General features: G+C 41.3%; 1 protein-coding gene across 1 annotated transcript in view; it reads left to right on the forward strand.

Moving 5' to 3' along the window:
- The first annotated feature begins 5113 nt into the window (after nt 1-5113).
- Nucleotides 5114-12922, forward strand: part of TBC1D15 (TBC1 domain family member 15) — a 38854-nt gene continuing 31045 nt past the window's right edge. The window contains exon 1 of the mRNA XM_054076796.1: nt 5114-5331. Within this exon, the coding sequence (XP_053932771.1) occupies nt 5308-5331 (24 nt within the window). The 5' untranslated portion in view covers nt 5114-5307. The remainder of the gene's footprint in view (nt 5332-12922) is intronic.

Consider the following 12922-nt stretch of genomic DNA (forward strand, 5'->3'; position numbering starts at 1 on the left):
TAAACAGCGAGGCAAGTGGTGACTGTGATGCTGAAAGCATTGTGATAGGATGGGAAAGCCAGGAAAAACCCTGTAGGACTTGTTGATCGCTAAAAATACAGCAGAAACTTCTTTCCTATGTCTGAGGGAAGGAGAAAGGAGTTGTGTTGAACACATCTCCATCGAAAGAAATTAAACACTCAGTGCAAAGCCTGAGAAGTATCTCAAGTTTGACTTTAAGACCTCTGAGAGAAGACTTCTCTGGGAAACAGAAAGAACAACTTAGTGGTTGTAAGAGAACTATTGCTTAGTGAACATTATTTTCAGACTCGGGGATGCAATTCAGTGGGACTGATACCAGTGTTGGGGAGCTGCATTTGGGAGTAATGGATAATCCCAATGACTGGGGTGATCCTAAGGCCAGATAAGAAACAAATGTGTATTTAATTTTAATGCTTTAAATAGATCATAGATTATAATCAATTGATCATAATAGATCATCATAGATCATAGTCCCTTGTCCTGTACAAATGGCAATTTTCCAGTGACTTTACACACATAGTCTTGTGCTGCATATTCCAATGATGTTTTCCAACGAAAATGTACTGACTTCGGAAATGCAAGCAATAACTGATGTCCAGCAGTACTACAAATGACATTTATCTTTTAATTCTTTACTTAGTTGATAGCTCCTTCAGGTAATGCTGCGCTCGTTCCTGTTCTAGTTGCGTAACAGGAGTGAAAGCATTCCCTTTTGGGCTTGTTTCACAGTCTTTGAAAGTTATCTCTTCTGTTAGAGTGCTTCTTGGGAATCAAGGCTTTAAAATATCTTTATTTAAAGATAAATATGTTTCTAACCATTCTTCCCCTGGCATACAATCTTTCTCCTTAAAGCTCTTCTTCAGAATGACTTGTGTTAATTTTGCAGTGTATCTCTGTATTTGCAAAATCATGACCCCATTTGCATATACATTTTTAAAACTGTTTGAAGACTGCAAGAGCTTCTCTTCATTCTAATATCTTCCTTTTGAACTCTGATTTTGTGTATAGATACATAAACCATTGTGTTAAACCCCTTCTCCCCTCATAAGGGGTATATAGTAGCCGTTGCTCACTGCTAGTATCTTATGTGGAGTTTGTATCTTAATATTTTCCAATTCCCATTCCGCGTTTCTTTTTTCATTGAGTGACTGTAAAAATAAATACAGGAATGCTGGAAGTTTAAGTGAGAACGCGTAGAGGAGAATAGGTGAGCATTCAGTGAGCCTACAGAGACACTGTAATTAATTGTTAATTAGCATTTTTTTAGCAATGGAAGCACTGAAAGAAGAAACTTCTAGTAATAGTGTAGTGGTAGTAGTAGTGGTATTACCGTAGTATCTTAAGAAGGAATAAGATCCTGCTATGCTAGGTTCTTTAGCTTGGTCTCCAACTCAGGTAAGTCAGTGAGTTTGAATAGCAAGCAGTCTCTGGAACTGGCTTTCCCTTAAATGACAAGATTTGTTGAAAAGAAGCCATTAACCCTCCTTCAGGTCAGGAATAAAGTTCTTTAAATTGTCCTCAGTGGATAAAATGGAAAATGCTTCTCTTGCTCAAAGCAGGATTTTCTGTGTAAGCTTGTCACCCTGAGGATGTCTCTAACCCCCACACATTGGTTTTGGTCTGTTCCTCAGCTCTTCAGCTGAGAATTGTGCTTCTCAGCTGATTGCAGGTTGCCTCTGCAGTTGTATTCCTGAGTCTACACATACAGAATGTATGACTACATTCCTGTGGTCATACACTCTGCCACAGCGCAAAAATGACCGACCCAGGGTGATCTGACTCAATGATTAAATAAGTCCACTTTGAGTAGTGCGGTGGACCAAGTGATGTAGAAAAAGTTCCTTCCAACCTAAATCATTTTATGATCACGTAAAAAATAAGGACCCTATTCAGTCCTTCTGACAATTAAAGAATTGGTAAGAAACAACATGGGGATGCAGGCGGAATTGACAAGGAAGCAATGAGGCAGTGTAGTGGTCAGCGCCATCAAGGGTGCTTTTTGTTCATCAACCATCTACTCGATACCCAGTTTTGGGGTACATTTTCCAGAAAAAGGTAGGACAGCATTTAAAGAAGAATGAGACAATTTGGTGTGTTTTGAAGGGAGTTTTTGACCTGCAGGAAGGTCAGGCTGAGGACAAAGCCTTCCACACAGCTTCCTGCATGAAAATTTTACAAATACTAGGCAGAGTCTAGCACAGAGTTGACCTGATGTGGAAGTGAGAGAGAGTAGGAGGTAATCTTCCTCAAAATGAGGAAGGGTATTTTGCGTTGGGCACTAAAGAAGGGTGAGAGTTGGTAGGTGGTCTGGAGGAGCTAGATGAGAGCGTTAAAGTGATATAGGCTAGATAAATGACCTTTGCAAAAGCGTTCTTCAGTAGTCCAAAGAGATCAAAATGATGTTGGTCACTGTCAGGAAAAAGAATGTTATAAGTTAAAAAGTATTTAGCTGTGTGGATAGACAGGTAAAGCTATGCTTTGGAGCTGTTGTACAAGAAAATGTCTGCAAGAGACCTATCTATGTGAAAGAGGAGAATCCAGAGAGATACCCAAGATTAAGGCATCTGTCAAGCCATGGGCCTTGGGGATGTGTATTGATATTGAAGGAAGAGAGTTGGATGCCAAGAGAGTCTGGAGGAGGATAAAACCATTCAGTCCATCAGGTGCCCGAAGAGAAGATTTTAATTTGGATCAGTAGAAATAAAACGGTGAGTCATGAGATAAAAATATATTTATTGACACAATTACCTACAAAGAGAGGGAGTCTTTAATTGAATATGTTACTAATCAAGTCCAAGAGACAGGAGAACTAGAACTTCCGTGCTGAAGAGAGCAGACCTCAGGGAGTCCATTGTAGATTGTGATAAAGGCTAACAAAGCTGACATGGGAACTTCAATTCTGAGCTTCCATGAAAGAAACTTCAAAAGAAATCTTGCCAAAGCAGTTTCAGCAGAGTGCCAGAATGAGTATTTGATGTAGCTAAGCAAAGAAGTCCCTAGCGTGCATTGCATACTTCTGGAAGATGAGAGGTGAAAAGGAACTGGAGAGAGGAATGGGATTACATACAGGTATGTAAATAACATATTGTTATATTGCAAGGAGAAAGAAACAAAGGAAAGTGGTAAGAAAGGGAAGGGATGAAAATGAACACACACACGGGAAACCAAACGAGGAAACCAGTGCTGGTGTGGAAGACTGCAAATGACAGTTTCACCTCTCAAAGCAATTTATTTTTGGTGATGTATGTTTAACGTGTAACTTTCTTCCTTGTATTCACCTTAACACTCAGTTATGCTCTTACTAAATTCAAAGCAAGGGAACACGGTAACAATTGCAACCATTTTTACTATGCCCATATAGTTTTTCAGGCCCAGATACTACTAAATGGACTTGTGTTTTGACTGCACTTTTATTTTCTCATCTTTATGCATATTTATATACAGTTACAACAGGCTCTCACAACTTTGAAGCAAATCATTTTTTCCATGGTAAAAGCACATTATGGGTGTTAATCTAGCAAAATGAATTTTTAATTTGAGAAATCAGAAGCAAATTATGATTACATTTTATGACAGATATATAGACAAAATTATCTTTGCTCCTTCAGAGTAGCAAATTGCTTCCGTGTCTGCATCTCATTCATCTGTTTCAAATAAACAATACATTGGGATACACCACTTGCTCAAAATATTTTATGATGAGGTGTTAGAATATAATAAGTCTTTTAAAAATCATGTCAGCAGGATTAAATGTTGCAGGCATTCAGTGAAACCTATTTCTTTTTTTTTTGACTGGAGTAATACCGTGCATTAATTGCTTTTCTAGTTAAGACCAATCAAAACCTGGTGACATCCACAAAATTTCAGTTTAAAAATCTGCATATGTCTCCATCCTGAACATTTCCTACCATCAATGAGATTGTAATTACTGTTTGTTTTTATCCTGTGATGTATATAAATGCTTTATGAGTTAGAAACAAAAGGAATCTCTCTTCCAAAGTTGGTGCATTTTTCACTGACAGTGAAAATCAGGTTCATAGGTATTAGGGCAGCTTAATGTCTAGGGGTGAGTGTCTTTGTATGTACACTGTGCAGCAGTGGGAAGAGAAAGAACAACCATAGAGACTACTTTATGTGTTTTATATAATTTTTTTAACAGTCTTCAAATTGTAGTTACACTCCCATCTGCTTCAAGGAGAAGGTGTTAAGGGTGAGAGGGGAAAAAAAAAATCTCTTCTCTCCTTATTGTCATACTTGGAGGACCTCACTCGGTCACTATTGCTCTCAGTGTTGGCTGTAGAGGCGTGTGCGTCTCTCATGCTCGGGCAGGTGCCTTGGCTTTTGAGCTGTGACGCTGCTGGACAAATGTTTCACTGCGGATGTGACATAGAATGGTTTGGATTGGAAGGGACCTTAAAGATCCTGCAGTTCCAACCCCCCTGCCATGACCAGGGGCACCTCCCAACTGGATCAGGTTACGCCTCATCTGCCCTGGCCTTGAACACCTCCCGGGGATGGGGCATCTGTGACTTCCTTGGGCAAACTCTCCCAATAATATAATAATAAAATATTTCTTATTATCTAATCTAAACATCCCTTCTTTCAGGTTTAAACCATTGCCCCTCATCGTTCTATACTTTTAATCCCTGCGAAGGAGCCCACCCCCAGCTTTTCTGCAGGCCCCCCTCCGGGTGCTGAAGGGTCGCTATAAGGCCTCGGAGTCTTCTCCAGGCTGAACAATCCCAGCCCTTCCTCGTGTGGGGGTGCTCCAGCCCTCTGATCATCTGCAACAGCAGCTGTCCTCTTTTGCTGCTACAAGAATTATCAGGTCCGTGAGCCATAGCCCCGGCCCCCGCGGCCGAACCCCCGTTCCCTCCTTCCCCGTGTTCGGAGCTTCGCAGGCCCCGTCGCAGCCCAAACCCCCTCCCCGTGGCCGAAATCTCGTGGTCATAGCCACAACCCGGTCCCCTGTCACAGCACCCTCGCCACCCCGGACGTAGCCACGCCCCCTTCGAAGCCTCGCCCACGTAGCCGAAGCAGAAGTCCCGCCTCTTACTCGTAGCCCCGCCCCATGACTAAGCCCCGCCCCTTGTGGCCGCAACCCCGCCCTCAGCCGGTCGCGGCCGTCCCGCGCGCCGGGGTCGCCGTTTTCCCCGCCTCAGCAGCGACGGCGTCGCCTCGTCCCGAGCGCGCGCGCGCCGCCCCGCGGGGCCCGGCGAGGGTTGTTGTGGAGCGGCGCGGGAGCACGTGAGGAGCGCAACGTCATCATAAACACTCGTGGGCAACATGGCGGCGCCTCCGAGCGGCAAGGTACCCCGGGCGGGCCGCTCCGCTCCGCTGGGGGTGCCCCGGGGCGCGAGGGGGGCGGGGGCCGATCCTTCTTGCGGGGCCCGGTCGGCAGGAGGTCCGAGGCGGGGGGGATCGGGCCTTCCTGCGCGGGGAGCCGCGCCGAGGAGGTTAGAGGCCGCGGTTTGGGCTCCGCAGCCCCGCGGCTGAGCTGGAGGAACGAGGCCGGCCCCGTCTTGCGTGGCCGCCGGTCCCCGAGGTGCCGTGCGGGCATTGGCCCCGGGGCGGGCGCAGAGCCCTGTCGGTCGGATAATTCGGTAACATAAAGGTTTTTCAGTGCCGCCGATCCTTGCCGAACGTTCTTCAGTGAACCGGCCTTGAACTGCGGCCTTTCGGTATATAGGAGGCTTATAAGAAAGATGGGGAAAAACTTTTTAGCGGGTGCTTTGGCAATGGGTCAACGGGTAGTGGTTTTAAACTAAATGAAGAGAGGTTTAGACTAAATATTAGGAAGAAATTTTGCCTGCTGAGGGTCGTGGGGCACTTGGAATAGGTTGCCCCGAGAGGTGGTTGGTGCCTCCCCATTCCTGGAAACAGTCGGGGTGGATGGGGTTCTGAGCAACCTGATCTGCTGGAAGATGTCCCTGCTCGCTGCAGGGGGCTGGACTAGATGGCCTGCAAAGGTCCCTCCCAACCCAAACTGTTCTATGATTCTGTGAAGCAATAGAGTTCAACAGGGGAAAACTCAAGAGCTGGATTTCATTCAAACTTCTTTTCCGGTTTGAGATCATGGGGTGAAAGGTATTGTCAATGCTCTCCGCCCCTGCAACACATCTGAGTTGTGTTTGTATGGTTTTAGCATAGAAATAATTTTATTCCATGACTCTGCCTTCTAAAAGGGGTACTTTGCAATATAAGGCTCGTGAGCTTGTGGATCATTTATCTGGGATTTAAAATCTCTGAGTAGTGTCTGGCTGGATGTAGCTAGAGTTAAGAGTCTGATAGTGTTCAGTTTCATTTTTCCAGCATATGGTAGCAAATGATTATTTCAGCTCATGCTGGTCTTGGCATGTATGTGATTAGCATTGTCTGTGCTTCTTGGAGGGTGCCGAGGAGTGCATTTAGCTAGCAGGAGAATTCAGTAGAGGTCTCGCTTGTGCCTGTCTACCATATTCGTTTCAACTGGAACTGGTAGAGTGGGCAATTTATTCGGCTGTGGAGTTGTTACAACTTTATTTTTAAGTTCTGTACTGCTGTTAGGTGCTGCAAATATAGAGATAGCCATACTGTCCTCCCAGCTGTTTCTAGCTAGGCACATTCAGTTTTTATGCATGTATGGTTTTGTCCATTTTAAGCTCAATTTAGCAGTTTATTGCATATGGTGATATTTTCATTTTGCAGCTTTTATTTTACCCTACTTAGATTTTTATCAGAATCTTCAGGAAGTTATTCCTGAAACTAGTTATATTATCATACTTCATACTGGAGACTAAAAATTATTGTGGATTAGCTGTTTGAAAATTTACTATGTACACATTGTTCCTTAAAAAAGAAAAAAAACCAAAAAAGAAGTCTGTTTGTCTGGGTCTGAATCTTTTAAGAAGTTGCAAAACTCCATTTCAGGTATTCCAAGTCATGCAAGTTAGTAGCACAACTTCTAATTCTGTAACATTTTTTGTCAGTCTCTTTTGATACAGAGAAAACTGACAGTTGTGTTTTCTCAGACTTCATGAAGTGGCTGGGCTGGTTTGAAGTTTCACTGCTCAGCAGGATCAGTTCCAGCTTTCTCTAGATCTCCCCACCTGTGTGTTGCACTTCTGCTTGTTTGGATACTGTACTCATTTAGTTTCTCAGTGATTTGATTTAGCAAGCCAAAGTAATACATACAACTGTCTGTGCTTATTTTTGGCTGGATTAGTTTTCTCTTGGTCTAGGGAGCACATTGGATCACAAATTGTTCCTTTGGATGACAGTAGGATTTTAGATGTACTCACAAACTAGTGAGTACATCATGTCATTCCAGGTCAAATGAACACAGTGTAAGTTGGTACAGATCCAGCATTCTCTCTTAAGGCATTTTGCACCTTGGTGTGTTTCCAAGCTATGGGTGTCCTAAATTAATTACACTTTTCATTCTGGCTGTGCAGTGTCCTCATGAGGAGTTTCAAATGGTAAATTTCTTAAAGAGTAGTAGCCATTAGTTTGTGGGGTGCTGTAGTCTCGTTTGACAGATCTTATCACATGAAAATCATGTATTTTAATGTATATGTTCTTTTCTGCAAAATATTGCAGAAAGTAATTTCCATGGAATCCACAGGGCAGTATATTAGCAGCAGGGATAGCCTACATTTTCAGCTTTCATGAAGTCTTTTTTTCAGGAAACCATACAAGGTTGTGGTTTCTATTATATTTTTATTGTTTGCCTTCCTCTTTTCTATTCCCTTTTTTTAAATTTCTCAGACATCATTAATAACAGTGGATTAACAGCTCTACTATTTTGTATTGTCTCTGGTTTCTGCTCCGTATGTTAATGGAATATGAATTCCAAATTTGGTTACATTATGTACCTGTATGTACTATTTTACGTAGATTTTTGTCCTATTTGTTTTTTCTTACTGTTGTATATCTCAGAAGGTTCTTTTTAGTGTTTTTTTCCACATATAGTTAACTGTGTTCCGGAAAACTTAAGTTATTGCTGTTGAGTTCTGGAGTTGTGAGTCATTCTTTATTAATGGCCATCTGCACTAGAACAGCATGAGCTTTAGTTTTCTGCCCTTTCTTAGAGTTACCTTTTTTTTTTTTCTGCGAGTAGCTTGACAGTAAGCTCTTCCATTTTCAGCGCTTTTGACTTTATACATTAAATACATTAAAGCAGGTATGTTTTCTGTCTTTTTTTCCTTATTAGTGAGAACCGACTCTGGACTCACCCTTGTAACAGAAAACTGTGTTAGCAAATGAGGTTAAAAGTTACGTATGGGGAGAAGTACAAATGTCAGTTTTAGTCTGTCAGTGTATAGGCTATGATTACAGCTGCTCTAAAGACAGTAACGATTTTTAGTTTATGTTCTTGGATTTCAGAGTGTCTTCAGCACGTGGGCTGTTAGATCTTTCTCAAATTACCAGTTGGCTCATGGGCTGTCGCAGAAGTTATTTTTCACTTGCCTGTTCCTTTGCTCTTGAAGTTAAAGCTTCAGAGCTTTACCTGGCCAGACATCTGAGATTCTGGTCTAGGCTTGGGTATTTGGCTGGTATAGAAACTGGAAATGGTGGAGTAGCGCTGTAGTTACTACTAAACAATGTTGAAAATGCTATAGCGTTGGGCACTGAGGTGGGATATGTGCTCACTGTTTAGAGTATTTTATAAAGAAATTTAAAATGTAGTCTGTTAAAATTACCTTTGCATCCTTCACGTAGTTTGGTACAGATATAGCGGATTATTTTAGATGTGTGTGTATTTTGTGGTGTAGGCAGTGTCTTGCTGCACCTTCTACTAATTTGGAGGCATAGAAACTTTTATACTGTGCATTGTTGTGCCATTTTATTAAGTGCTTGATTTAAAATCTTCATTATAAACTTTTTAGCCTTTGTCGTTTACTAGACATGGAATCATAATCCTTTCTGAATATATTGTACTTCATAGCTTTTCTTTGTGAACAGAAACCTTTTCCTGCCTTTGCTTCTTTTGAATTTAGTTAGGGTTTCGTTTTGCTTGAATGTAAAGCAGTTCACTGATAATTCTGAAATGTCTTGTGTATCCTTTCTCTTTTATATCCGTTAACTATTTCTCCTGCAGAAGTGTTCACATTGGAAATAGAGTTAACTCTCAATACCCTGAATAGACTTGTATTTTCACTGATATCCCACTATGGTTGCTTAAGTAGCAGAAATACTTTGTGGGTCAAGAAATCTTCAGTGCGCCTAACGCAGAACTTGAAAAACTTACTGTTGTCAAGCAGGAAACCTTTCTTATGATAGGCAGTTCGTACTGTTGCAAATTTTCTCGTATTTGTCACAACGTGAACAACATTTGTGGGATTTTTTGCCCTTGCTTAAAATCTTGATGTTAGTAAGACTTCTGTTCTTTTAAGACTAGCAGGGTGTGAAATTTTACTATCTTAGGGAAGAGGCTGAGCTATAGACTCAGCAAACAACAGACATAGAGGGTTATGGCTTTGTATTTTTGTTAAAAGTCAAATGCCAGAATTTGTAGTGTACCTTCTGTGGAGCAGAGGTAATGTTGGTCAAGTAATGTTAGCTCAATGCTTTGCGAGGGACTCAAATGTGCTGGTATCTGGTCATTGAAAGCAGACTACTGATGTAATAGGTACTGTGATGTGCACAGTGACAGTTTAGAGTAGATATGTGAATAAGCTCTGGGCAAACCTCAAGTATTACAAAGAAGGAGATGGAAATCAAAGCAGCATAATGCAGATTTCTAAATTGAGTTATATTTCTTCTAGCTTAAAGGACAGCTCTAGACTAAGGTGCTTTATTTTGTGGATGCAAGGCCTCTTAGGACAACTATTGCCTAAATTGAATTTATTTTATTGGCCTGTAGTTGTTTCCTTACTGTATTGCATCTTTTGTTCTGTTTACCTTCTGTCAGAATCAGAAAATAAGGTGATGCACAGCTGCTACATCTGTTGTTAATGGTTGCAGTCAGGCTCATTTTTCCTTAATTTGTAGTCTGTGGAGCATTCAGACTTTCTTACTAAGTCACTTTCTTATGAGCATGCCTGCTTGCTGCTTCAACTCTTTAATCCACAGTGAGGTCCTTTACCTGATTCTCTAGTATGAGGCAAAACCTAATGAACTGCTATTGAAAAGTTAGTTGAATCAGGATTTGCACAGAGCCATAGTTACTTAATGACCCCAGAGCAGTGGCTGATTCACTGTGTAAGTGCTGCAAGCTGCATCTGTCATGAGAAGCTGGGTGGCATTTTCGCAGAGTGTTGCTGGCCCTGATTTGTACTCTCTAGCAGAAAAGGAGAGTGAGTTGGATAAGAACAGAGGGAGAGAGTATGAAGTGTCTGAAAGATGAGACTGGTTAACTAGCTGGGAGAGTTGCAGTGCTTCTCCATTCTCTCACACGCCCTGTGTTTGGCAGATTATGACAGGAGTGCAAGCAAGAGTATGAGGCGTGAACTACCAGTGCACATGACATCAGCTGGTACTTAGGTGCCCAGCCAAGGCGGGGCTAAATCCACGGGTGAGGAAGGCAGGATCAACGTGTTCTTTGGTGGCCCTAGATCCTAGCTTTCCTTTTTTGTTGCCTACATCTCCTTGTCTTCGGGAGCAGTGGTGTTGTATTTCACTAGCTGGCTGCACAGGACTGTAAATTGCCATCAGATGGCAGGCATTTAACAAAAAAAACCTTTGCTTGTGTTCTGCAATTGTTAGTGTCTGCTGAAGGCTTTCTGGTCATCTGTGTCTCTGGCAATAAAAAGCTACAAACATTGTCTATTGACTGCTCATTGTAAGTAGCATAATAAGCCGGACATAAGAATTATCTAGTGCTATGTCCTAAGAGTATTAAGAATGATACCATTTTTTCTCAGAAAATGTTACTGGGACAACAGTGGGACTTCATAAAGTTATTTTCTGCTGGGCATGGGATATAAATACTTCAACAGTTTTCCAGAACTTTAACTAGCATATGCCATGACATGTAAACTGAGCCTACATCCTGCTGCTTCCCTATTTCATAAAATAGTTGGTGGGTAGACAACTATAGCTTCATACAGCTTTCCTGAATTTTGTGCTGTGATTCTATATTTTTACAGACTGTCTGTCAGTATATAAGATGAAATAGATGTGGTCTTTGTGCAGCACAGCACTTTTATTGACCAATTAGAATGAATAGTGAGTTTTACTTTGACTTCCATATCACTTCTGGAGAAAAAAAATACCGAAACCAAGAAAAACCCAGGTCAAGGTGGCATGGCAGAATTTGGAAACTCTTGCATCAATTTTCAGCTTTTGGTAGGATTCTGGATCAAATGGGCAATGGGTCTAGTTTTATTTTGCCAATTCTATAGAATTAAATAGTGTAAATCATGCTTGCACACTGTAAGCACAGACTTGATTGAAGAGCAGGAAAGACCTATGAACATAAGCTTCTCAGATACATATTATTTCAAACTTGAAATTTTAGGGTTATGAAAACATAACAAATCCTACAAACGTCTTTTTCTTTTTTCTCCATCATTTCTTTACAGAAAAAAAGTTGCCAACAGTACTTTTACAATGTTACCTTACGTAGTCATGCTTATGATTATGAAGCATTTGAGGAACTTAAGGATACCACAGGTGGATAAATCTGGAAACTTTTGCAGTTTTTAGCTTTAAGCTGGTAAGGTGTCTGAAGAGCTCTGAGTAATTCTGATATATGCACAGCTACAAGACATAATTAAAATTTGTTTGATATCAAGTAACTTTCAAAGTTGTTTAGCTCCTGTCACATTACATCATTTGCTTTGATTGTGTTTATGTGGGCTTGTGACAAACAGTCTTCTGTCTTGATTGTGGGACCAGCAAGGTCTGGTTTTCATGTACGTTAATAACATTTAAACCTGAGGAACATGCATCTCTGTGGACAGTCCAACAAATGCTGGCAAATAAGTGTAAAAGGAAACAAACCCACCTTTGTTAAAATCTGTAGTTAGACTTTTCATGGCTGGACAACTTTTGGCCTCAAGCGTCTAAGCAAAATATATTGCTTTTCTTTCTTGGGGTTCTATTTCTGTGACCAGTCAGTTGACTACAGAGCACAGTTTTCTTTGTGGGTGGATGGGTGGAAGGATTGTAGTATTGGGTTAGGTTTTGATTAAAATTTGACATGTCAAATTACCTAATAACCTGCGGTGTGCACTTAATAGCATGAACTTGTTTTTCTTCATAGTGGGCTTATTAATGTTCAGTTGACTTTGAGGAAGGTTGGTGACTCTAATCCCGTGAAAAGAAAATCAAAGATTGAGCTTGACCCCACCTACTTCTCACCTTTGAAAAAGAGATCATGATGAAATAGTAAAATAACGAGTAGTAGAAATCCAAGGTGAGCCAGTAGTTTGTTTCCCTGTCTTGTAATACAAGAGGCATAATCAACTAACTGAACAGGTGACATTTTTAAAACTCTTAAATTCTTTCACATAGTGGATAATGTGGCCTTTCTAGATGACAGACCTCTGTCACTGAAGCCAAAAACTTACCAAGATTTAAAGGAAATTGGGTTGCTTTCCTGTGCGGGGAGTGTTGACAGGTAATACTGGTGTAGGGTTTGGGGAGTTACAGTTATTTTAACTGCTCATAAGGCGACAACGGGCTCATTATCCTGCCCTGCTCATATGTAGTTCCTTCTTCTATCTCCATGCACACGGGGATCTTACTACATAGTCTTTACATGCACGCCTTATGCAAGTCCTTAGTAATTCCACAGAATCAGAATTGTTTAGGTTAGAAAAGACCTTTAACATTCATAGAGTTCAACCATAAACCTAACACTGCCAAGTTCACTAAACCATGTCCCTAAGCACTGCATCTACATGTCTTTGAAATACTTCCAGGGATCCCGACTCAACCGTTTCCCTGGGCAGAATTTTAATGGTGCTTCTGATTG

This window comes from Cuculus canorus, chromosome 1 (genome assembly GCF_017976375.1).
Source record: "Cuculus canorus isolate bCucCan1 chromosome 1, bCucCan1.pri, whole genome shotgun sequence".
NCBI lineage: Eukaryota > Metazoa > Chordata > Aves > Cuculiformes > Cuculidae > Cuculus > Cuculus canorus.